This window comes from Dromiciops gliroides, chromosome 2 (assembly GCF_019393635.1).
Source record: "Dromiciops gliroides isolate mDroGli1 chromosome 2, mDroGli1.pri, whole genome shotgun sequence".
NCBI classification, from domain to species: Eukaryota; Metazoa; Chordata; class Mammalia; order Microbiotheria; family Microbiotheriidae; genus Dromiciops; species Dromiciops gliroides.
In genome coordinates, this window is record NC_057862.1 from 94,710,818 (window position 1) to 94,738,502 (window position 27,685).

Consider the following 27,685-nt stretch of genomic DNA (forward strand, 5'->3'; position numbering starts at 1 on the left):
ATTAATGTTAGGGCTTTGCAGTCCTACATTTTATGTAGCAATGTTCTTTCAGTTCTTTAACTTCCTTTGAAAAAGGAAGGCATAGAGCTGTCCTTGAAAGGGGAAGCAGTAAATATTGAAACCCTATAGTGTCTTATCCTTTTGGGCCAAGATGATCATAAAAGTTTTTGAACAGTGTAGGGCAAAAGAGAAAGCCAAAGTTCTGCTAATCAGATGGTGCCATGGAGCTTTATGTGCTAAAATGCAGTGAGGCTGTTAAAATCATGGTGGCATTCAGGCCTAATGCTCATGATCAGGTCATGGAATATTGGCAGGTACACATTTCAGAGAATTTGAGGAACTTAACTCTGTTCTAAATGGGACAGAGAACAAATTATTTTTTAAAGCTTCTGTATTAACTTAGACCATATCCCCAAATTCATTTCCCCAGAATTTTTAAAGTTATATTGACTGTCACTGAATATAGGTGTCATTGAATTATAAGAATTTTGAGAACCAAGAAACCTTTTTTACTCACCTGAAATCCACTTTACACTGTTAGATGTTGGGGAGGGGTAGCTCAGTTAAAGAAATGACATTTTCACAGAGTAAATTTATGCTCTTTAAAGTGAGAGGACATAAAGGTATGTGTGGGGGGGGGAGGGAGATGGGGGGGAGGGAGTGTGAAGGGGCACATTTATTAATCGATTTATATGTTCTAGTCCTATGGTGCTAAGTGCTGGGGATACAAGTACAAGCAAACAAAACAGTCTCTGCCCTCAAGGAGCTCTCATTCTATGTGAGGAAGATGACACAGAAGGAAACTTGGAATGGAGATGGGAGTGGGAGGGATAGGGTACAAGGCTTTAAGCAAGGAGATTAGGGTTAGGTATGCAGCATTATATATGCAGTAAAGTGAAAAGTGGCTGCTGCTTAAGTATTTCCAAAGGCAGCATCTGTAGAGCATACACATCCAAAAAGAACATGAGCTCTTTTGTTAATTAACCTGGTTTGGGTTTGCCAGTAGGTTGGCATTTTGATCCCTTTCAGCAGTAAAAAAAAAAAAAAAACTTCTAACCAGAATGACAAAATAGCTGCACGGTTTGAAGTTTCTGACCATTTAATTTTATAAGCAATTTTATGTTTGAGAAGTTTTGTTTTGTTTTGTTTTAAATGGGGGTATTCAATAGCTTTTACTTAATTCAAGGTTGATAAAGGCTTACTGACATCATGATCAAGCAGTGATGACAGTAACCTCATAAGAACCTCTAGCACTAAAAATTTTAAGTAATGAAGAAATACCATTTGGGTAAATAAATGATGCCAGATTTAGTATTCAATATAATCAAGTTAGTATTGTGCTTTTAGAAGTCTTACCTATAACATGGGTAAGGAAAACTACTTATAGAAAATAGGTATCTTATGAAAAATAAAATAGGTTGGTGAGTTCCATTTTTTATATCTATACATTATATATAAATGTAAAGGAAAACAGCGTGTGTGTGTGTGTGTGTGTGTGTGTGTGTGTGTATGTGTATGTGTGTATGTATGTTAATGGCTGTTTGTGATGATGTTTCCATGGTTCTCCATTTAGAAATCTCCCCACAGAAGAATCAGGCCAAGGTCCTCCCTATCTTCTTTGAAGCCATAATAAGCACTGGGGGTGGCAAGGACAACTTTTGTACCTTCTACTTCTTCCAGAATATTTTGGGCTTTGGATATATTTTAGATCAGCACCAGAATGAGACTACCTTCTTTCTTTCCTTGGTCCCCTAAAACTCTCCCCTGACCCTCCCAAAGTGTTATATTGCTTCTTTGTCCAATTCTCACCTGAATTGCGGTGCCTCTGAAGAAGCCTATCTTATGGTAGACAGCTTGAGGTTATGATGGACCTCCTTTGGCCATAACTCCACTTACTTTGAGCAGCTGTGAATCAAGAGGCGTTGTGTTTGAAGAATCAGCTACAGTGGTTTTTTTCCAAGTACCGCAAGGATTTGGGTTCCTTGGCACATGGCTGCCATGTCAAGATGTACTTCTCTTTAAGGTGAGTTCATCACATTTGTTCTCTTCCACATTGGCTCCACAAACATCAGAAATGGAACCATTGACTACAGACTTTTTCCATTATTGAACTTCATGTAGGAAGTAGTTCATAAAGAAACATAGTTGTTGTCTTCTTTTCACATGAAACTTGCCATCCACATCTTCAGTAGCATCTTTTAACTCCCTAAAAAGGTCATAGGAAAAGGAGATCTTCGCGATGTTCAGCGGAATTCACACCACTTCTTCTTCTTCTTCTTCTTCTTCTTCTTCTTCTTCTTCTTCTTTTTTTTGGTTCTGTGACAGATATTTGTGTTTTGTTTCTAAATTCCATTGGAATTCTGGTAATGATTTTGTTGTTTGCATTTATAAATTTCTCTGTGTTGTATTAAGACATTAATCTTTTGTTTGTTTTGTTTTGTTTTTACTTTAGGAGACACTTAACACATCTGCTAGTTCAAGAAACTTAAGATCTCTTGATACTGAAAACAGTGAAACTGAGTTAGAAAGAATTTTACGGCGCAGAAAGGTGACAACAGAGCCAGATAGCAGTAGTAAGCTGGTTTGAATTCTTCACAATCCTACTCTTCAATTTCTGTAGTATCTGTCTTTAAATTAGTTCTTTAAATCTTAAATAATATCTTCCTAATTATTGAATGAATTTTCTAATGTGAGTGAGAAGTATTAGATGGACATGTGGGAAAGTTAAAACCCAGAGAAGTAAGTAATTTCCCTCTCTGCCACAGCAAAATGCGGCAGCTGGATTAAACAGTCTCTAAAGTCCATGTTAGCTCTAACATTCTGTGATTAATATCACTACTAGTAATAAGTCACATCTATATATAGTGTTTGCATATATTTTCATGTTTATCTTCAAAATAATCTTGACCTAGTAGTATATAAGTTTTATTACTTTCATTTTACCGATGAAGAACAGAAAATCAGGGAAATGATGTTCTTTTCTCAATGTCACATGACTAGTAAGTAGCAGAACAGAATTCATTTGAACCCAGAACATTTGATTTCAAATATTTCCCAGTACACCATGATGATTCAGTGAAACCAGATATAGAAACACTTTGCATATCTGCCTAGTTTGTTGCAAAATACATACATACATACATACATACATACATACATACATACATATATATATATATATATAGCTATTTTATATAAATTAACATTTTATAAGTCAGGTTATTTTTTTAAATGCATTAGGCCAATTTGCTGATTAGTGAAATTACAGTGTGCCTTTCAACAAGTCACTTTATCTCTCTAAGTCTTAGTTTCCTCATCTGTAAAATGAGGATATTAGAATAAATGTTTTCTAAGATCTCTTCCAACTGTTAACATTCTATGATTCCATAGAAAGAAAAAAAACATTCTATGATTTCATGAAAGAAAACAAACCCAAACCTCAGTTCTCAAGCCTTTAAGATATTTTTGTTGTGGCCACACAAGAAATTAACCATCACCTATTGCAAATTATCTGAGGTTTTTTGTGTGTTCAGTGAATCATAGTTGCTACAGGATAAGAATTGAAATCATTAGAGCATCTAGATATTTGAAAAAGCAAAAATTAAAGTAACCAAAATGTGTTGAGAATTTGAGATTTTATCTAATCCAAAGTTATTCTAGTTAGAATTCTAGAATCTCAGAGTTGGAAGGGTCCTCAGTGGTCATCTAGTCCAACCACTGCCTTGAGCCTGAATCCCCTCTACAACATCTCTATCAAGGGGTATTTTCCACTTGAGCATAATGGTTTAATCAAATAGATAATTCGTTTTAAGCAAGTCAAATTGTAATATAATTCTCTCTTAAATAAAAAACTTATTTTTTTCCATAAAATGGGGGTGGTTGTACAACTGTATATCTTTTATTTTGGCATAAAAGTTTTAATAATAAAATTCTAAAAGAATAAGGAATCAGTCAATCAGTATTAAACACCTGCTGTGTGCTAAGCACTGAGCCAGGTATTGGGGGTACAATTAGAAACAATGAAAACAGTAGCAACATTCCTAAGAGTTTACATTTTAATGGGGAAGATAACAAGCACAGATCTATAAATATAAAGTGAACACAGTGCAAAGTAGTTTAACACAAGGTATTTGGGGAAGGAGGACAGGTAGAAGTTGGAATGATCAGGAAAGGCTTCATGTGGGAGACAGTGCTTCAGCCTCATCTTGAAGGAAGAGAGGGTAAGGAGGGACAACATTCCAGTCATGACAGATGGCCAGAACGAAGATAGGCACTAAGACGTCGTAAGAATCAGAGAGAAGGCCAATTTTTCTGGATTGTACAGAGTAGGAGGGGAAGTAATGGCCATTGAGCTTAGAAAAATAGGCTGGGGCCCACTTATGTAGGGCTTTAAAAGAATAAGTAGAGTGGTCACGTGGTCCTGTTGCTGGAGAGAGGGCTCAGGTGCAAGAGATGTTTTGAAGGTGGAAGGTTTGAAGATTTGGTAACTGACTAGATGTGTGGGGTGAGGGAGAGTGAGGAATCAAGAATAATGCTGAGCTTACAAAGCTGGGTGACAAGTGAGGGATGATAGTATCTTTGACAGAAATAGGGAAGTCTGGAAGGGAGGAGAGTTTAAGGAGAAATAGAAGAAGTTCAGTTTGGGACATCCAGTTTGAAATGTCCATGAGCCTGGAGCTAAATACGAATTCCCAAATCTTACAATTACTCCCTTTGAAACCTGAATGAAGTAAAACTAGATTCCTATTCCTGAGTGTGACAGTCACTCATCCAAACTATTAGCAAGATTGGTCGCTTTTAGCTGGGTTCCTTTTCTTCCATGCCTTCCTGTCCCTATTTAGACAACCAGATGACCCTCTAACAGCAGTCAGTGAAGAAGTATCAGAAAGACAAACACAGCATTTAAAATGCTATTCAGAAAGTTGTTTTTCAGTATTTCCAATGTGTTAACAGAGAGATTTAAATGCAGAGGAAAGAATAAGAGACTGCATAGTACAGTGGCCTTAACACCAGATTGGGAGTCAGTACCTGTTCCATCTCTGTAACCTTGAACAAGTCAGTTGCCCTCTCTGGATTCCTGTTTTCTCTTCTGTTATATGAGAAGATTGGACTGGGTCATCTTTCAGGTCCCAGTCAGCTCTGTATCCTCTGAAAGCTAACTTTAATTGGGTAGAGGATGTCAGGAGGAAAACGTACAGGCGTGCTAAGAATTACAAGGAAAAAAGGACTCTTTGAACTCCCTCCATCCCCTAGAAGCAGTTGGAGGAACTTTCTGAGATTATGTCCTGACAGGTGTGTTTGTCTCCAGTGAGAAGGAAATGGATATTACTATGTACAGTTTGTTATTCTCCACACAAAAGCTTATGGAAAAGGGAAAGATGTATTCAAATGTAAGGTGACAGGCAGAAAATGGGGTAGGGGGGGAGGACTGGGATTATAATAAGAAATACACAGTTCAGGTGGCTGGGAGCAGGGTTGAGGCTAGTAGGCCCCAAATCCTAAGTTGCAGCTGGTCTCCTCCAGTGCCCTGTTAAAATGTATTTTCCTTTAAAACACTTCATATGGCTCTAATTGTCATTCCCACATTTTACCTAGTAATTTGGTCTACAAAATTGGTCTTTCAGAGAGCAGCAAGTGCCTCTCAAAAAACATTGGGAAGCTTATACAGGATGAAGAAAAGTCCAACTTAACCATTATGTATTTTTCTTTATTTCTTTTTAGATGTAGGAAAAGCAAGGGCTTGCCTACTCCCCCTCCTCCTTAATAAGGCTTCAGTTACGGAATGAGCAGCAGGGACTAGTGTATTCATAAATGAGGAAAGAGAAATGCAGATTAGATGGCTTAAGGCAGTCTTTTTCTAGCTGTATTCACTCTTTTATTGACCTTAATACCATCTCTTTATTTTCATGCCCACAACCTGAAGGGCAAAGGGAAATTAGGATACTTAATTACCTCACCTAATTCACTCCTACCCTCTCTTTAAGATAAACAAGAAAAGGGCCATGCTTTCTACATAGGCTAGTGCTTGCCCATATTCTTTTGACATAGATCTGACCTATGTAGGGATCTTACGTTTTCAGGGGCAAAAACAAATCATTGATAAAATCCTGCTGTGTGGGATATCATCTAGATAGCATCTTTTAACATAAGGCTAGAAATGTCTCATGTTAATGCTTAATAAATATTATTGATAATAATAATGCATACAGTAATAATAGTTATAATAACCAGTGAACTAAATCCTACTCTATAGTATTTTAATACCTTGCTAGAGATCAGAAAAGTCTAGACCTCTTTCTTTATCCCTTAATTTCTTTACTCAGTGTCTCCTTGTTAAGAGAAAACAATTCCGCTTCTCATTCACATTGAAAATGGAAAAGTTTTATAAAAGCTGTTTTATATTAGAGAAGCCACCTTTTGAAGTCTTTTCCTTTTTTCATTAAAAGTGAGGAGCTGTGTTATGTGAAGAATTAACTTTTTGAAAGATAAAGGGTTACTTCAAGGAGGGCTTCTAGAAAACTAAAGTTTCATGAAAACAGAGTTGCTGTCATCCCACAGCAGTCAGATTCTGGTCAGTGCAGTGACCAGATGAACGAACTTCCAAAGGACAAAACAGAAATTCTGGGGTCGGTTGCTCAGCACTACTTTAAAAGCAACAGAACTGTTAGAAGTAGAGCAGATTTCCAACAGGAATGTTTCTCAGAATGTCCTTGAGATTTCTTCTGTTCTGTATTCAGCAAACCTACTTGGACCAGCCCTACTAGGCATTTTTAGCTAATCTATTTTTCAATACCCTGTGCGCAAGCATAGCCCACAATTGTTAAACTGTAGGTATGTGTTTGGTTTTAAGGTCCAACGGGGATATTAGCCACTTCAGAGTCCAAATCCATGCCAGTGTTGGGTTCTGTATCCAGTGTAACAAAAACTGCATTGAACAAGAAAACTCTGGAGGCAGAATTCAACAGCCCGGCCCCCAAAACACTTGAGCCAGGTGGAGGGCCTCCTAAACTGGAAGGAAGCACAAGTTCCAAGGTTACGTTTCAGTAAGTAATGATGCTCTTTCTTATGTAGTATGTAGCAGAATTTGTTTATTACTCTTTTTTTCCTTTCTGTGTTTTTTTTTCCTTTCTGGAAAGTACTCTAGATAGTCAATTAGTTCTTGAAATTTCCTTTAACATCTCTTTCTTCATCTGAAGAGCCACATTTCTATGATAGAAAATAATTGCTCTGTTGAGTCCCTTCAAGGAGTGATGTCACTCAGGGCTGGTGGAAAGTACATCTCGCAAGTGAATTCCTTTCCTTAAATTTAACAGAAATCAGTTTCTTCTAGATAAAAGTTCGACCTTGAAAGTCCTGGTCGAAGAAGCAACTTAGCTTGTCTTAGGTTATATTTTCCATCTTAGGGGATTGAACCTTTTTTTTCAAGATCTGCTTATTCAATTCACCTATCTTAAGTCGGTACCAGACCAACTCAAGAAGACACCAGATAGATGTCTAAGGGATCTACTTAAAAATGTGTCTGTGTTCGCATCATCATTTTCTAACCCTTGGAGAAGATTTACCAGCAGAGAACACTGAGCTACCCCAAGAGAAAGAATAGGTTAGGTAAAGAGATGTGGTTCAACAGTCCTGGATCTACAAAATGCCACTGTCAGCATCAGCAAGTTAATCCTGCTCCAGAAGTCTATGTTTCCAGCAGATCCGGTAGAGGATCATTTTGTTTTCTAACAATGCCAGCCTCTTTTCGAAATTAGTCTACAGTTTTGCTTCAGTTCTCTTGCCAGGATGTCATCTGGTTTGTCACTTAAAGAAAAGGAAGTAGGTGAGACAAATCAGATCAGCAGAATATTGTAATCATGGTTAATTAGACCTCTGATTTCCTGTTCCACCAGGAGAGAAAGGACCCTCTTTCTGTAGCTCGTGCTGTCTTACCTAGTTCAAAGGGTGAATCCTGGACAAATGAACTGGAAATTCAATTTGGATCTATTTTTGCCAAGTGGTATTTTTTTCCCACTGCTCCATCCTCTTATTGGTGTTGTTAACCTTTCTCTACCTCCCTGTTTCCTCCTCCCCCTCTCCTTTTCAGAATGAAAGACCTTTGCTGACTTATGGTTTTAGCTAATTTGATTGTGTTTCCAAAAGCACATTTTTTTTTCCCTCCAGGAATGTTTCCCATCCTTTTGACTGGAATCATTCAGACAGAAAGATGATCCATACTCACCCTTCATCTTTCTGTTTAAATTTGTTTAACACCTAATTTGGCATCAACAGTCTGCTTGCATTGGAACCGATATCCAGACACAAAAGCCACCGGGTTGAGATAAGTTAGTTTCTGAGAAATGCTTCAGTGTGTGTGTATAGATTTTTTCCCCCTCTACCATATTACACAGATAATCTTAATCAGAAAATACTGCAACTCTTTCCACCTTTTGTCTGCCTTTTATTCAACAAAAGTAAGTGGAAATTACATTTCCAAGAAAGGAAATGAAATAATTGCAGGCCCAAGGTCTGCAGAATGTGTGGTGAATTGACAGTGAAAAGGATCCGTGTGTTGACAGACACAGTTGTTAGACGCTTTAAAGGCATATGTGAAGCTCAATTTATTTCTCATCTTGCCTGTTCAATGACTGCCTGAGAGACACATTTCAATTTAATTTAACTACTTAAAGCACTAATACAAACACTGTGTATTGCTGTGTTAACTTTTCAACTTTGTAACCTAATGCTTGATTATTTAGTTCTTGACATTCTTTAGCTGAAATGACTAAGTGGCACGTATTTTTCATATTGACAGTCAATTAATGAATAGCAGCACCTTCCTGAAAAACCCGTTTCTTAAGTACAATTATACCACTTAAACAAGTCCAGGATTTTTTTTTTAACATGGTAATTATTCACTTCCCAAATAGGCAAAGTTCATCCATTTGTGCACAATCTGGTCCAGTAGCATCAAAATGAAGTTTAACCTAATGGTGACATATAAGACCAAAAAAATGAAACTCAGCAGTGTTTATTAGTAGTCCTTCATGAATTCTGGTTAAGCCACTGGATGTTCTGATCTCTCTTTTGAGTTAGATGCCTGGAGGGTCTTATGCTTGAATTAGAATCCCAGGGCAGTCACAGACTCTGGTTAGGACCTGGGTTTGAATTCTTACTGTGTCTCTTAACTTTCTATGTGGCCTTGAATAAGTCACAGCCTCTCTAATACTCATTGTCCTCTTTTATAAAAGGAAGCCTTGAACTAGACTATCTCTGAGTTCCATTACAACTCTTAAATCATTCCATCTGTTTCTTTATCCAGATTAAGATGTTTCTGTTGCCTTGCAGCATAAAGCTTAATTGACAGAGTATTTCGAGGCCATGTGTCTACACTTGAAAAAGGGAATTATTGAAATTCACTCTCGTCTTGTTTACACACCACCCCTTCATTTGAATGTTGGCAGTGGCAATCCTGGACAGTATAGAGAACCCCACAGTTATGCTGGTGGGAGAGGCAGCATGCTAAGAGCCTTTGGTATCAGCAGACTTGGGCTCAGACTGACTTCAGGACCCACATACCTCCCTGAGCCTCAATTTCCCCATCTGTTAAATAGGCATAATAACATTTGTACTACCTAACTCATAAAGTTGTGAAAAAAGTGCACTTAGGAAACTTTTTAAAAGAACAGTTGTAAGTTATTGTTATTTACCATGTGTTATCAGTCTTTGTTAATAAGTACCCTGGGTAAAATGTAGACTCTTTCTTATAATTATTGAGACATAAAGCCTTTTTTAAATGGAAACTTCAGATTTGAAGTTGTTGGATTCCCCTTCCCTGCAGGCTGTTTTGCTGAAAAAGAGACAAAACTACATTCACAAAAGCAAGAAGCTTATTTCGAGGAATTATTGATGAAGACTTGCTGGTGATGCCCTTGCCTTGGTACAGTTTCATCTGAATCCCTAAAGCTGCTTCTGCAGGTCTTTACAATTATTGGATCAGGATTTTCTGCCCTAATCTGTGATTTTGTGACAGAGCTGTTCTTTTCACATGGCTATCAGTCAGTAACATTATAGGAAAGCAAAAGTGCACAGTTTTAGCTAAATTAATACAGCATGGAGCTGTCTGTCCTATGAAGAGTCACATCCAGCCACTTAGCTTTGTGACCCTCAGGAAGTCCCTCATCTCCTGGGGAGGTTGTGAGAATCAAATGACATGGTGTCTGTAAAATCCTTCTCGAACCTAAAAGTATTGTATAAATGTGGCCTCGTATGATTTTTATTGCTATTGTCAATATTATTGTTGTTATTAAAGTTGTAGAATCAACCTAGTATGGCGGAAAAGGCATCGTTCTTGGAAATATAAAGATCTGGGTTCAGATCACAGCTATGACACTTAGCTGCATAACTAGGAAGAAGTTATTTCACTTCTTTGAGCTTCAGTTTTCTTATCTGTAGAATAGGGTGATGAGGGGACTGTTGTGAGGAGAACTCTTTGTAAACCAGAGAGTAAAATATCAATTAAGAAGATGCCATCATTAGTTAATCATTTAGTTCTTCTTACTACTGAGACAGCTAATTGGCACAGGAGGAAGGGTGATAGAGTTGAAATCAAGAAAAGCTGAGTTCAAATCCTGCCTCAGATACTTCCTGATTGTATGACCCTGGGCAAGTCACTTAACTACTCTCTGCTTCAGTTTCCTAATCCATGAACAGGGATAATAAGTACTCCATAAATGCTAGCTGTTGTTATTGTTATGGCTGCTGCTGCTATGGCCACGACTATAACCTGTGAGTCTTTGCAAAAAGCAATTGGGATAAGATGATATATTTTCATGAGTTCCTTGCAAGCTTGAATTAAAATTAGCACTATTGTGACCATCTTGTCAAAACAAATACAACCATATGTAAGGGATCAGGACTTGTGAATAATTGCATACTATTTGAATACTTTTTACAAAACATTTATATTACTTATTATCTCATCCATTAAACATTACAATTATTTCTATGAGATTTTTTTTTCTGCTAGTGAAAGCTTTTGAACAAAATAAAGATCACTGTTACCAAGTGCTTTATAAATATTCCTTTAAATATGGGGCAGTTCCAGTGTCATCAGATGATAGAGACAGATCAATTTTTTGAATTTAGAATAGCTACACTAATATGAATTACTTCAAACTATTTGAGGGAATTAGGGAAGACCAATCCATGTTAGGGGAAAGTTTAAATTGTAGGAACTTAAAAAAAAAAGAAGAGGGACAGCTAGGTGGCGCAGTGGATAGAGCACCGGCCCTGGAATCAGGAGGACCTGAGTTCAAATCCAGCCTCAGACACTTAACACTTAGTAGCTGTGTGACCCTGGGCAAGTCACAACCCCAATTGCCTCACTAAAAAAAAAAAAAAAAGAAATTCATGTTATTACTTAACAAAATACATAATACCTTGAACTAAGCTAATGTAGTGATGCTTGCTTTAGGATTGTGGTTTTCATGACTGAATCCGAATAGTATGAAATTAGCATGGGGGACAATTTGAGATATAAACAGGAGAGAATAATAAGGAAACAAACTGGGTAAATTGGTTTTTTTGAAGAGGGTTGTTTTAGATACTTGTGGATCAAGGAACAGCACTGTTCGGATTTAAATAGAAGGAGAAGTCAAATTAGGAACTTGATCACACAAAAACATGAGAAAGCTTTTGCAGAGTGAGAAAGGAAGTAAAAAGCTGGCAATGCTCTAATGTGTTGTTTTAAAAGTGGTACTATTATTTATATAAACAGCTACTCATACATACTTAGAAAGCTTCAGATGTTTGATTTGTGTATCACTTCTTGCTTTTTTAGAAAGGGCTCCCTCATTCCATTGTGTCATTTGGTCCTGATACATATTGTCTCTTTTTTTTTCCCTTATATTGGCATAAGAATAGAGAGTGACAATTTGGGTTTTTCCCTCCATCATCACAAGGGACATAAAAGGGAGAAGTGTGGTCAAATTGTACCAGGAGTGAATTAAATTAGATTTATAGAAATAGGAAGCTGATTGAGGAATGGGGGATACTCAGACAGGTTTCTCCCCAGAGATGAATAAGAATAACTTATTAAACATTAAAAGAGACCTCCGTGGGATGGTTTATAACTATCCTCTTCCTTCCAAGGGAAAGAAAAAAGAACTCTGATTTCTAAGTTCTCCATCCACATGTCTCTGTAGTCTTTGTCCAATTATATTCATAGGTTGGGGGATGAGGAAGGTCTGATCCAGGACAGTCAATTCCTTTTTCAAACCACACTCCCGGATTTCCTCCTCTCTTTCTTTCTCTGTAACTGGCCTAGAACAAATATAATTAGAAGGTAAATTGGCTGCAGAAACAAAGCAAAACCAAATAAATACTTATCGCTACAAAGCCTCAGGAATTCAGAGTACTTGGGAGAAGGCCAGGATGGATTAGCAAGAAGTCTGTCATGAAATAATTGAATAGAAATCCAGTTGTGATTATTTTCAAGGGTTACATATTCTAGAGCTAGAGTGAACAAGCGTGGCATGATCATAGGATCCTGCATTTAAACCTGGAAGGCATCTTGCAAGCTACCTATCCATCCAACCAGGTCATTTCATGGATGAGTAAGCTGAGGCCCTGAAACATTATATGACTTATGTATTTACGTATGTAGAAGTGTCAGAGCCAGAATTTGAACTGAGAGCCCATTTGATCCAAATCTGCTCCCCTTTCCTCTGTGGCCTACTGCCTTCAGTCTTCTTGAAATGATTTTTCTATTCATCATTTGTGATTACCTGGAAGCTTTTTGTTTCTGCCGATACTATAAAGGTCAAGCCCCTGTTTGAAACATCACAGATTTTGAATTAGTGAGATTGAACTCATAAAGCCAAAAGGAAAAGACTTGTTAGTTTAATTATCCACCACTATGGGTCATTTGTGTTTCCTGTTCCTTTTATTACAGATAATTGAGAATTACATATCGTCCTTTTAAGAGATGATTTAAACTTTTTACCTTTTCACTATTTTGAATATTGTTTTATTTGTTTAGCCTTTGCATGGTTTTCTAAGAAGTACTGTGACATAGTAGACAAAAAATTTTCATTTGTTTTTGTAAAAACAAAGATCGATTTTCATTTTCTTGTCTTGGTGGTGATGGCGGCAACACAAGCCTCCAGAGGCTGTTTTCCTAGGGTTATGCTGCTTAATGGCCACTGTGTTCGCAGGGGTGACTCCAGAACATCTCTACCTTGTGGACCAAGGATATTTCCCTCCTCCTTCCCTCCTTCCCTCCTTCCCTCCTTCCCTCCTTCCCTCCTTCCCTCCTTCCCTCCTTCCCTCCTTCCCTCCTTCCTTCCTTCCTTCCTTCCTTCCTTCCTTCCTTCCTTCCTTCCTTCCTTCCTTCCTTCCTTCCTTCCTTCCTTCCTTCCTTCCTTCCTTCCTTCCTTCCTTCCTTCCTTCCTTCCCAAATGTGTGTGGTGTTCCACATCTACAGCGTCCCAACTTGGCAAAAAAGGAAGGAAAGTCCATTCTTCTTGCTCTTGCTAGGTTTGAGATAAGTCATGTGAAGAATATTGTTTATGCCTGTAGGACACCCTTTCTTGGGGAAGACAATCCTTAGTGCTGGACACTCCCAACCTAATCCTTAGGAAGATTAATATCACATAAAACTTAGTGAGACATTACGGCTCATAGATTAGTGTGGTGGGGTTTTTTATCATCTAATTGGGAAAGTCAACTCGGAGCTTAACTGTGTTCTGACTGATTATCAGAGAATAATAGTGATCATGTATGGTGGAATGAACCCCAGAGTTGGAGGCAGAAGACCTGGGTTCAACTCCCTGCCCTGCCGTAAACTGGCAGTGTGACCTTGGGCAAGTAGTTTAGCCTTTCTGATCTTCAGTTTCCTAAGTTATAAAACGGAGAGAATACTAGTATTAGATACCGCATAGCATTGCTGTGAAGATTGTATGAGAAAATATTTATACAGCTTTTTGTAATCAAGGGCTGTACGGCTCTAAGCTGCTGTCCAGTTCAGCTGTCTACCATTCCTATGAACTGAAGCTTAAGCCACAAATGCAGGGGAAGTTTCCTAGGTCATCCTCCTCACACTCGCAGATCTCCAGGTATAATATAGCTTTTCCAGTTGATTCATACCTCCTCCTTTAATTAGTCAGATAAACAGTTAACCAAGTTTTTGTGCCTTGGGGGATTGGAGATGGGGATGAGGAGGGGTTTAAGAGGGCCACATTCTGACCTAAAGAAGGATTAAAAATCCAATGTTATAACTACAGGGCTTTACTTTCCATTGTAAAAAATCCATGTAGAGTGGAACCCTTTTTATTTCAAGTTATGTTTCAGATTGATAGTATCTCTACAGATATTTGACTTTATGTTCTCTATATCCTATATATTTTTCTGAGATCATCTCATTTGGGCCACTATTCAAAGAGTAATGAATAGTGAATTAAAAAAACAATTTTGGATGTGTTGACAATTAAAATTTTTGACCAAAAACCAAACTCAAACTTTATATTTGTAGCACAAAGGATGATTGGCTTGTTTGACCTTTAACCCTTTTCAAAATTTATTACTTCCCTTGTGATATTAATTTAGAAAAATGTTGTTGAAAATGATCAAGTCAATTGGCTTGAAGTTGCCAAACCTGATTAAAACCACCAAATAGAAATTAAGGGTCTGAGCTCTGTTTTAGGGAAACTTGGTGTATAATTATCTTCCTAAATGTTTATCTCAGCTGGAATTTAATTTGGATGGACACACAACTGTTTCTTAAGAAGGCTCTAGGTAATGTTTTGTTCAGCAGGAAACCCAAGAGGTCCTCCTGGCCCCTACGGTGCACACTTACATTTAAAAAAAATAAAAAGGTGTGTTTTCACACTGCTGCTCCCAGAGACAAGGCTTGGTCTTCCTCCTCTTTCTTTTTTTGTGTGTGTTCACCTTCTCTGCACTTAGTAAACATTGGTTTCTAGGCAGTGGACTCCTTGGTTAGCAGAATGAGCTGCAGAGAAGGTATGGCCTAATCTGATGATCTGGTACAATTAAAGGATTTGCTCTCCTCTCTGCTGTCATCTTAGTACTGCTGAATTGTCTACTCACGCTGCAGGAAACAGCTCTGCCTCAGCAAGATGCAACTACAAAGGTTTTCCATGTGTGGCTTGTACACGGGCAATTAAGCTTTAACAACAAAATTAGGAGAACAACTGGATGTCCTGGAAGTTGAGATTCTCTCCTTCCCCCTACGCTCAATTCCATGATTCCTCACCTCCCCCTCTCCACCATAGCCCTCCTCAACACCCCCCCCACACACACACACACATGCACACACACACACACATGCACACACACAAACATACTTTTCTGCCTATTTGTTTAAGAACTATCTTATGTACTCCTAGAAAGATTGTTTAGTTAATAGTTGTACAAGGGTTCTGAATTACAGCTTAACAGCACCTTCCCACCAGTTGTCAAGGACATATTACACTCAGTATAAAACTGGCAGTTAAAATGCTCTTTCATTATTCCAAAAATGTAAATACCTCAACGAATTAATTTTGTTCTGTGTAACATTCACTTCTGACTGAAAGCACTGGTAATAGCCAGAGACTTAGCATAGAATATCTGATTTCTTTCTCTGTAGAGAATTGAGCACAGAGGTAAATACTAAAGTATTTGCTTTTGCTGCAGTATTTTTTTCATTACCTTTCAGCAGTCTCTCCAAGGTGTCAGTGTACACTTCTAGATAGATTTAGCATAGAGAAAACAAAATTTAATTTTAAAAAATGACTAGAGAGGCAAATCTAAGGTTATTATGAACTACAGAGTAAATGCACATCTGCATTGGTAGAGGGAATGGCCATGATGGAAATGAGGAATTTTTCACTAATAAAATCACAAGTTTAGTCCTAAACAGACAAACAAACAAGCAAATAAATAAATAAGTGGTTAAATGGTTAAATAAATGAATAAACAAATAAATAAATAAATAAATAAGTGGGTCACCAACCAGAAATGTAGTGCCCTAAAACCAATATGTAATTTGGGACTCACAATAACAAGCTATCTTTGTTGCTTATTTAGGTAAGTGGGAAAGCATAACATTTGGGCCAACTTCAAAAAAAACTTAGAAATTATCAGAAGTCTAAACAGTTATTATCATAGAATCAGATTAGGGATCTGAAAACAAAAGTATAAGCATTTTGAGGAAAGGGGGGTACAGATAATGTGTATGATATATAGAATATACTACATAAGGGATATGGGAGACTTTGTTCCTTTAAAATCCCTGTTTTTGAGCAATGCTTAGATCAGCAAACTTTCCACGTGAGTGACATGCCTAAGCTGCAGTAGTTTGTAAGGGTGCAAGGATTAAACCTACTTGTCTAATTTTTCCACCTTTGGTTAGGGTAAGGTACCATCTCAGACTTCTGCTCTTTGTCTCATTTTATATGGGTATTACAAACAAGTAAAAATCAAGGTCACACAGATTTCATCACCTTGCCCCAACTAAAAGCCAGCCCAGCCCAGCCAATATTGATTAAGCACTCACTGTTTTCACTAGAGATAAAAGGTTAAATGAAATTGATGATAGCTAACAATTAGCAGCACTGACTTTGCAGGAGAATATGATTAATCATGCTCGGCTGTATTTTAAGAGGGAAAGAATTGGCAAGAGGCATTATTAGCTGTTTCATCGCCTTTTATGAAACCTGTGCATTAAAAAAAATCTTAAGTTATGAAGTATATCAGCACATTTATTTGCTTAAGAAAAATAGCACTGTTGAGTAGCTGTGGCATCTTCATGTTTTAGGCACATATGTGTTATAAAAATGAGCTCTACTGAGCTTAAAAGTTACATTCACTGTAATGTTCAAAATTTCCCACCTTGTATTATCAGGAAAATTGAGCTTGAGCGATATATAGAATTTGCATAAAAAGAGCATTTCCCCCCTTCATTTCATGAGCTTTAATTGGTTTCAATTGTTCTCAGAACCATATCTATTAGGGCTTGTTTGGGCATTAGTTAATATGAATTGCAGCTGAACCGATGTTGTTGCATATAATTGGAACGTAGAAAGTTGATTCATCTCCATGATAAATACAAATGGAACTTTTCTGTGCTATCCAGAGTAAAATGTTGACTTGGGGCCACTGGTCCATTTGTCAGCTGAGCTGTTTTTTCAGAGTTAAAGAACATAGGTTCCCCAGCCCCTCCCCCAGAAGACAAAAAAGAGGCCCAAAACAGAGTCAAATTGTACATGTCAACTAAAACAGGGTTTTAGAAAAATCACAGAAATAGACCTAGGTTTTGCTCATTGCTCAGGACACTTGAAAATGACAGCGTGTCAGCAGAAGAACAGAAAGTTTTATCTTTTATTTGGAACTCTTTTTTTGGTCACGTTTTAACATAGGGAGAAATTATACAAGTGTATTAGAAGGCCCTGCAAAGTAGCATTTCTAAGACACAATACAGCCATCTCTGCTATCATGGCATTGCTGTCTAACTGCTGTAGTCACTGGGTAAAGAACTGGAGAAAAAAATATGTGAAAGGGATTCTAGGCTCTCGGGGGTTTTTTTGTTTGTTTTTTTTTTTTTTTAAACTCGGGAAAGAATAAAATGGATGTCCTCTCTGGAGTTTTTCTAGTAAACTACTTTATAAAGACAGATTTAAATCTTTCAGTTTTCTGTCCATGAAGGTGGTAAATATGATTGCCATTTTATCCATTTTTATTGTAAATGAAACAGAGTTCAAACTGTCTGGCTGTGCGTCATTTGCTGGACCACTGCCATGCACTAATGCAGACGCCCTACTGCGAGCCCAGAGAAGAACTATACTTTGATTCACCAGATTGTGTTAAATAGTCCAGCTGTTGAGATTTGAAAGATAGTTCCCTTCGAAGTGAAATAGAAATGAACTTGGCATTTATTCCAGAGACCGTTTTTGTACTGTTTGGCAATCAGCTTTTCAGAGGTAGCATTTTATAAAATAACTCTCACTGCTTAAAAGTTACATTCAAGTAATGTTCAAAATGTCCCACCTTGTATTATCAGTAAAATTAAGCTTGAGTGATATATAGAATTTGCATAAAATGAGCATTTTCCCCCTTCATTTCATGAGCTTTGATTGTTTTCAATTGAGCTCAGAACCATATCTATTAGGGCTTGTTTGGGCATTAGTTAATATGAATTGCCGCTGAAATGTTAGCTGGGATGTTGTTGAATATAATTGGAACATAGAAAGTTGATTTTGAAAGGCATTTCTCCGAATACAAACAATGATGTGCTTTTAAAAATCTAGGGTGCTGAATTTTCAGCCCTTGTCAAATACTGAGAAATTCACCAATTTCCTAAAGTTCCACTGGGCCATAATGATTTTCATTTGTTATGATTCATCCAGCAGCAGTGCCTCTGAAGCCAAGTCTCCCCTTCTGTCAGCAAGGGACACCACCTTTGAAATTCAGCTTGATATGGTTATCTTCTTGCTGAAGAAAACTAGTCCCTACTTAATAAATAGTCCATCGGGGATGTATGTGCCTGTGATGTTGGCCCTGGGCTGGGTTATACATTGTCAAATTGCTTGGACTTGGGTTTTTTAGCTTACAAAAGTTTCTAAACACGAGCCTCCAAAATCACCCATCTAAATTAACTGGATTTATCTGACACCACCAAGTAGTAAAGAGTGGGAAAGAGTCTTGGCCTTCAGATCAGAAGACCTGTGTACAAGTCCACCTTCAGCACTTACTGTGTGTTGTCAGACGATTCACCTAATTTTCCTTCTTTGTGAAATGAGCCAACTGGACCTGGTGCTCTTTAAGAACCCTTCCAGCTCTGAACATTTTATGAATCTCTGGAAAGAGCCCTGGTCTGGAGTGAGGTAACCTGGGTATTCCAGGTACCAGCCCTACTTTGTGACTTTGCCCAAGGTACTAGGCCTCAGGCTCTCATCTTTAAAGTGAAAGTATTGATTTAACTCATCTCTAAAGGCCCCTTTCTAGCTTTGTGATTCTGTGAGGCTAATGTTATATTTCACCACTCTAATTAGGTTAAGTAGGTTTTGCAATATATATAGGCCAATAACAGAGGAGTATTTCCATGATTATTGTATTTTTTTGCTCCCTCCCATCTTGTTTTCACCCTCCTTAGACTAGGATTAAACCAAAAAAGATAAAATGAAACTCAGGTATGGTATGTTAACAGTTATTATGCAGAACGTGAACTTTTGCTTCTGGCATGAACAATATAGTGAAATTTAGAGTGATCTAATTATTGTTGCTATCAGGCTTTTTAAAGGAAAAGTAACCACCCATTCAGTATTTCTTTAACAGTGAAAGCACCTGTTTCTGATGATCACCCTTTCCATGAGGAAGAGTAGAACACCTAATAATGAGGTAGAAATATGGGTAGGTTACATATGGGCCCTTGTAAAATGAATAAAGGCCAGCCTCCAAAAGAAATTCTTGACCATCAACTAAGCAGACTTGGAAGTAGGGGAGTTTAGTGGTGAAGCCAGCCTGGGAGTTTGGAAAGGCTAAAAGAAAAGGAAAATCAAGTGATGATAGCATGAAGTGATTTATCTTTAAAAGCTACCACTTGCCTTCCCACCCAGGAAAAATCTTGGAATTCAGACAGAGGAAATATTGTCCATCAGAACTGCCACAGTGCAAGCTTTCATCTTTCTATGGAGAACATGCCTTTTCTAAATGACATGGTATTGTATGAAAACCATTGTGCCTGGGAGTCACTGAGCTGGAAACAAACTCTGGGACTGACTCTGTGAGACCTTCACAAATGACTTCACCTCGATCACCTTAGTTCCGTTATCTATATAATTAGGGGGTTGGTCTGTGTGATCTGGGAGGTTAATTGCAGCTCTAAGGATTTGGGTTTTAATGGATCGAACCCGTTTTTGAAAGAATTATTACAGTGATCCTTGTAAGTCAATAAATTCAAGGGAACTGCCCCAGTGCTAAATCCAGTAGTAAAGATGAGGGGTTCTAGCCAATTGAACAGATTAGGAAAATCTATTTACCACAAAGAGAGAAAAGAATTGGATATACAGACTAAGGTGGTTTCAGGAAAACCTTCAGCATAAAAAAAATTCGAGATGTTTTAAGCATTACGTGGCCATTCATCTTAGTGGTGGAATCCAGAGAACACTTGGGGAAATTTTTAAGTGGTCAAAGTATCCCTATCACTTTCTAAGATGTGTTCAGTTGTCTGGACACATTCATACACATACACACATGTGGCACTGAAAAGTATGGGCTCTTCTAAAGATCTCATCTAGTCGTGAGAAAAATTCTTGGGCCTCAAACAAATGAGGTGAGTCAAATGAGCATTTTTGCTATACCCAAGATGGTGAGGTCAGTTCTTATGGAAAGCTTCATAAATATCCCACAGTGTGAGAAAGATTCCCAGAGTTTGAAATGGCATACTCTCTAAAAGACAGTGGGAAAGACAATTTGGTGCCACTCATCTTGATTGAACCCCTATTACATAAGGTGAACCATGGTAGATACTGTGGATGGGTGGGGTAGGGAGTGCAGAGAAGATAAAGTGTGGTTCCTGCTCTTGTGGAACTAACTTTGGACTAGAGAGAGGAGAGGGAAATTGTGTTTGCTTTTTCAGATCTAGGATTTCTTAAATATGTCTGCCTCTGCACTAACAGAGATTACACTTCTTTCATAGTTTTATGAGTCATGGACCAAAAAGCATCGTAGGTATTATCTGGTGGCCAGCCTTGGTGATGAACCTCTCCAAGCTTAGCTAGCTTTTCCTCAGCTGTCATCACACAATCTCTTGCTGGGATCATACTCAAAGCCTGTACTGCTTGGTAAAACCTGCCAAGTCCTGCACTCTGATGGGACTACAGTTGACAACTTGGGTTCACTCATATCACAATGAGGTAGTACAGTGAAGGAAGAGGGAGGCAGATAACTATAATATGAAAGTAAAATATGAGTTATATACTGCCTTATTAGTTAAAAGGAGGGGGTGAGCTAGGAAAACTAAATGGGAAAAATGCCATGTTCCCTTGGAGGATGGATAAAAATTGTATAGGTTTTGTTCATTCCTGGAGGGAAGTGTGAGCAAAGATATGAAAGCAGGAAATAACACAGTATGTTTGGGGGGAACATCAGGTTTTCCAGTCTGGCTAATGGGTAGGGATGATTGTGGGGGATTGTAGGAAATTAAGATTAGATAATTGCATGATACTGAGACAGAGTGGAACATAGGAACTTAAGCCTAGAGAGGTAATTCTAAGGGTAAAATATGTTTATAATTCTGTGTTGGACCTTGAGTTTATTCCCAAAATTTTCTGAGAAAAAAAAAAAGTTGAAGCCCAAGAGGAGAGAGATTATTTCAGCCTTAGAAACAGGTCTAAGAAACATAACTAAACATTACTAAGGTTAAACATGAATCAGAATCACAGAATTGAAAACCTGGAAAGGACCTTGGGGATTGTTAGTCCATCCCCTCCATCCCACATTTTAGAAATGAAAGGACAGCCCCAGAGACTAGTCTTAGCTAATGGCAGATGTGGGGCTAGCTAGGTCAGTAGCTTTTCATCCCAGACCCCTCTAGTTATTCTTTTCCTTTGGCTAACATTCTAGTTTTGGCTAGTTTTCTGGCTGTCACTAGTTTTTTTTGTTTGTTTTCACATTCCCATCTCTGGTAGAATTTAACTATAAGTTAAAGGAAACATAGTATTAATTAGTAACTGAAAAAAAAGATTAAATTCCACCCCTGTTCTATAGAAATCAATAGCCGTGAGTCATTCCCTAATATTTGTTAGTGATTCTGTCAAAGACTAACCAACCAACCTGATGGTTTGGGGTGATTTTTTTAAAAACACCTCATAACAAAGAGCACAGAAAATCTTTTTTTTTTTTAAAGGTTTCCAGGGCTCTTCATAAGAAAACTTACATTTGACTATCTAAATGGAGTCCTTCCTCCAAAGCTCATCCCTTTCAATCCCTAAGAGCTTAAGATCTCACTTATTAATAGAGACCACCTGGGAAGGTCTTTCTGGTAAAGAAAGGCTGCCATTTTCTGTATTCTGGCCATAAATGGGATGTAAAATGTCAACATTAAGTTCTTGGTATTTGATTTCCCCAACACCTGTATGCATGGGAATTAGGCCGATTGTCCTTTGGTATTTACTTAGCATTGGGATCACAACAACCAGGAAAGGTGTCTTGGACAAAGAGTTAGCCATCTAAGCTCCAGAGCTGTAACTAGCAAATTTGGTGCATGGGACAGCACAGAACACAACCTTAAATCAACTTTGTAATCCATAATGTGAAAATAATATGAAAAAACAAAGAAAACAAATTGAGTTGAGTGGGAGGGAGGGAGGCTTATTATAGTGACTTGAAGTTGGGTACATATGATAACTTCCTGTTTTAATGAATTAATTTGTTAACGAGGTGGTAAGTTCAGTATTTTTCTGGACTACCAGAAGAGTGCATGTGTTAAACTTCGGTATCCTATAAGCTTTGGGGCAAGGCCTTAGTAGCCCTCTCCTAGTTATGGCCTTGTCCCTAACACATAAAATAGATAAGGGAGTTCTATGCTATTCAGTAATTGAGAGCATACTGTAAAATTTGTTCATGCAAAGAAATTCAGTGTTGCTCAGATTGGGAAGTGGTGACTTGAGAAACAATTTCAAGAGAGGAAAGGAAAGGATAAAGGAAGCATCTGTGCCAACACCTTCAGATAGGCAAGAGACCCTACCTAAGTACACTCAGAAAATACAGTGAGTCTCTCTATTAGCAAAAGTTTTAATGCTTAAGATCTTTGGAGATTTCTTCTGTATGTGCTCCTAACCTCTTTGGGGGGCCTCTTTCCCTACTCTACAACAGTTCTAACCAAATTCTTTCACTTGGTAATGCCAGCAACTGGTGTTAGGTTTCCTTCAACATCATTGTCATAGAGCAATCTAGCTATATGGAGCAGGTATCTCTCTTAGCAGTGAGCAATAGAAGTTCCCAAGCCTTGTTCTTTCTGATCCTCAAGTTGAGTCACAACTAGATCCTCGGCTATGACAGCATTCTCTGAGAAAATACTAGAGATCCTGGAATAGGGGATAAGGTATTTTTTCCAGCTGTGTGAGGTTTTTAACAGGAGAGTTCTAAGGAGCTGCCAGTGAGTGAGGAAGAAAGCACAATGTATCCATTGGCTTTATACTTCCTGAGAAGAGCATGAAATTAAGAAGGTAGGTGCATTTTGCTTTTTTCACAGCTTTTGTAGTTAGTTACTCTTACTTGCCTCTCCACTCTTTTCCCATCACTGCCTTTGTCTTTTATGTACACTAGCCTCCATCTCATTGTTAATGTCTGGCATTTCTGAATACAAGTCTATCTCTGCATGTTGGTGAAAATCTGAAAATTAACTAGATGGTTTTTTGGGGGTTTTTGAGTCAAGGAATATCAGAAAATATTTTCTCTCTGCTTTTTAAAAATTTTTCTGTTTTCTCTTGTTTTGTTTTTAACTCTTCCTTCCACAGACCACCCAGTAATGTTAGAGGTGCGAGAAGAGATATGGGCAATGAAAAACAGGCCGGTCCAGTTGTATTTTTAGATCCCATTTCCACAAGCAAACCCCAAACCAAAGACCAGGTGGCTGAAAATGAGTCAAGTCAACCCAAGGAGGATGAAGATGGCAACAAACAAGAATGTAAAGAAGATAGAGTCGAGAAAATCAAAGAGACAGATAGTTCCAACTGCTAATTTATGAGCCAAAAGGCTGCCATTTTTGGAAGTCCTTTTCAATAAGCACATAGTGAAATTGGGTGTCTTGTCAAGGGCTATGAATTCTGAACTTAAAAGAGTATTCAAGAATTCAGATTCTATTATAATGCCCCATTGTATGTAGTTTAGTTATTCACATTAGTAAGTTCTGTAACAACACAGATTTCAAGTCAGTTTGGGTTTTGGTCTTTCTGTGCTATATAGGGATAAGATTTTTCCTATCTTTTTTTTTTGTTCATTATCATTACCTTCCAATGGTTAAAAAAAAATCCACTTTTAAATGATGTGCTAACCACTCATCATGTCTAGTGAAGAAAAAAATATGACACTTATTGAATAATTAGATTACTCAAATGAATTTAACTTTTGATATACCACATGTAAATATTTTGTATGTCCGTCCATGCTGTACTTTAATCAACATTGGCATCTAGCAATTTTTGTCAACCTCTTTACAGACCCCAAAGAAGTCAGTTTCTGTCATGCCTGACTGTATTGTGATGGAGTGACTACAGCAGCAATGAAATGATTTGCCATTGATGCATGCAAACTCTGTTCTGAGGGTTTCTGGAGCAGAATTTACATCTGATACGACATTTAACTGATGCTCCTTTAATCAAAATGAACCCCAACAGTCACAGTGTATGAGAACCATGCTAAGATTTCCCATGGGAAATTTTTCAGTGGGAATACACTACTGCATTTGGCATGATTGCTGGAGTCAGGTAAAACCGAAACCTTTAAGTTCCATGCAGTATGGACATTCGAAGCCATATACTGTGGGATGTGTGTATTATCAGGTACTGATGTGACGGAAGTACCATATTTTATCACAGCTCTTATTTACAGTCAAACTGAGTGACAGGTACATAATTTTCCTGATTCACTGCTAGTCTACATTACATGGGGGATTTTAAAAAAGAAATTAAGTGGTAGGTATTCTCTAAAAATACAATATTTCAGGCCGCGACAGTGAACAAATAGAAATGTAATCAGGGATTTTTTTTTTAACTTGTGCAGCTTTTCAAACTTGATTGTTTCAAAATGGGTGTTTATTTAAAATAAGTGGTAATGTATTTGAATGCACGGTACGATTTTTTTTATGACAATGATTCAGTAATGGTAATTTAACTCTTCAAGCAAACGAATGGTTTGGTTTTGTTAGTTTTGCTCTGCATGCAGCTGTCAGGTGTTCCTCACCTAAGGGCAAAAGAAAATGATAAGTACTAATTGCAGTAGTTGTATTTTATGTTTGCACGGGTGCTAATAAGCAGGGGTTGGTTGAGCTGGATAGGCAATTTCCTAAACTTGGGGAGAGTTGTCTTTCCATTTATTTCTAGTAATAAATTTTACACTTAGGTATGTTTCCTTACAGAGAATTCAAAACTAACACTTTACAACTGTTAAGTCACTCTAAAAAAAATAGCACGATTGTGTGATGTATATATATATATATATATATATACACACACACACACACACACACACATATGTGTATATACACACATATATATATGTATGTGGGGGCTACCAACTATTTTAAAAAGATTATGAATCTGTACTTAAATTTTTTTCTGATCTGCTGTGACAAGTTACATAGCACCTCATCACAACTTATTAAAAAGTTATCAACAGTTTCCCATTTTGTTATTTGCATTTTTAAATGGTAGTAAGAGGTATTTTGCATGATAAAATTTGGTATATTTTTGAACAGTTTTAAAGGAATACCCAGCTAACAAGTAAGAGAGGTGAAGTCAGTAACAAGGCAATGACATCAATGTAATTACGGTAAGCAAGGTAGTGGAAATAAACAAACTGGTGATTTTGCTGGCCATCTCTAATTTGCCACTAGAGTATGGTTTTATCATGTTTCAGTGGATTTGGTTATAATTCATTAATAATATTGCAAAATGGGGGCAGCTTGGTGGTGCAGTGGATAAAGCACTGACCCTGAATTCAGGAGGACCTGAGTTCAAATGTGGCCTCAGACACTTGACACTTACTAGCTGTGTGACCCTGGGCAAGTCACTTAACCCTCACTGCCCTGCAAAAAACAAACAAAATAATACTGCAAACGGGCAGTTGGGATGTGACACAGGCTACGTTTTGGATTTGGGGGGATTTTTTTGAGATCATCTCCCTATGTCACTCCAGCAGAAAGTACAAAGGCCACTCATAGCCTCAATAACACAGCTGTTCAGCATGGAGACTTCGACCTGCTCTATTTCAGACCTGAACCTGAGGAAGCCTTAGGGCCTCTCACTCTCAGGGGTGGAAGGGGTTTGGGGGGTGGGCTCACCGTATCACTGCCAGACTTAACTCCAGTTCTCAGCTTTAGCTCTAAATTGCACCTCAGAACTCTACAATTCAAATGTTCTACCAGCCTTAGACACCAAGTGGCAGGCAGAGACTACTTGCATGCATCCCCACATCCAGCTGGTTTATTTGTCATTTTATGAAGACTTGTGACTTTCAGGCATTCAACTTGGGGGGGGGGGGATCTCATTTCAAAGGAAAAAAAAACAAAACTTTATTATGAGACAGTGTTCCGTATGGTAACATGAACCTCTCGCAGATTCAGTAGCATTTCCTAAAGGATGAAAATATTTGTGATTGCATGATATAAAACACCAGTCATCAACATCTATTCATCAGACCATTACCAAAACATTGTAAGCAACTTTAGCAAATTCATTGGTTTTATAGATTTAGTACCTAATTTAAGCACTTAGTGATAGCCAAAAGTTTTTGCCCTTTTACAAACACTTCCCTTAAAAATGTTTTTGGGGGGCAGCACAGTGAATAAAGCACACTTGGCCCTGGGTTCAGGAGGACCTGAGTTCAAATCCGGCCTCAGACACTTGATACTTTACTAGCTGTGTGACTGTGACCCTGGGCAAGTCACTTGCCCCACAAAAAAAAAAAAGTTGTTTTTTTTTTTTAAATTTTAATCTATATTATACAGGGCCCCATTTATTGCTATTAGTGTTTAGGAAAGAGAAGATAGAGCTGTTTCACAGGGCTTTCATAATGAACATTAATGCTTCTCTATTAATTTTTACAACATTAAGACACTTTTTTGCTAGTTCTCCTGATGCAGTTTCATAGCATGATAAATTTAAAATTGTTTTCCTGTATTCTTTTGAACCAGAATGAGGCAGGGGGACTATTGGAGTTATATCTTGATGTTCTTGCTTCTAAGCCTGAAGAAAAATCCCACACACTCCCCTCCCCCCTTTTCAATAGGAAAATAAAACTTAAAAGTCCTACCACCATCTAATAGAAATCTTGGTTCCTTATTAGGGCTTTAGGAATCCCATGTTACCACATACACAGCAAATGAAGACATGACTCTTATTATATTATCAGTCCTCCCCACCCCATGCATTTTGAAATTCTTCTTAGCCAGGGAATTTCTGCCATTGATAGTGACACAACCTTTAGGGGGAAGTCACCAAATAATTCCTTCCTCCCTTATTAATTCCCTTTTTTTAGAAGCAAAAGTGGTAGGGAATTATTAAAGTAAGTATGGTATTAGTCAAATATCTAAAATCAGGGGCCTTTTAAAAATGTATCAGGTAAAAAAAACCACATCAGGTAACAGTAAATTTTTAAATGATTTCAGAGAGCCTTGTTCAGGTTACATCATGGGATTTTTTGTTTTGTATTAAATATAGAGGACTTGAGTAATTTATGCTTCATTGACAGGCATTAATATACAGTAGATAATTATAATTAATGTTGGCATAAGCAATATTATTGGACAAGAGAGGAAAGAGATCAGTTTAAACAGTTTTATCTCAAAGATATTTCTTCACACTTTTTTGGGGAGGGGCAGGCAATGAGGGTTAAATGACTTGCCAAGGGTCACACAGCTAGTAAGTGTCAAGTGTCTGAGGTCACATTTTAACTCAGGTCCACCTGAATCCAGGGCTGGTGCTTT

At 37.7% G+C, this 27,685-nt stretch overlaps 1 protein-coding gene across 3 annotated transcripts in view; it reads left to right on the forward strand.

Moving 5' to 3' along the window:
• Nucleotides 1-25,379, forward strand: part of SHTN1 (shootin 1) — a 124,185-nt gene extending 98,806 nt beyond the window's left edge. For 2 of the 3 annotated variants that reach the window (XM_043982228.1, XM_043982226.1), the window contains exons 15-17: nt 2,453-2,573; nt 6,851-7,043; nt 23,499-25,379. In XM_043982228.1, the coding sequence (XP_043838163.1) occupies nt 2,453-2,573; nt 6,851-7,043; nt 23,499-23,721 (537 nt within the window). In that variant the 3' untranslated portion in view covers nt 23,722-25,379. The remainder of the gene's footprint in view (nt 1-2,452; nt 2,574-6,850; nt 7,044-23,498) is intronic. The other variant, XM_043982229.1, reaches the window with a different exon arrangement.
• Nucleotides 25,380-27,685: the final 2,306 nt, after the last annotated feature.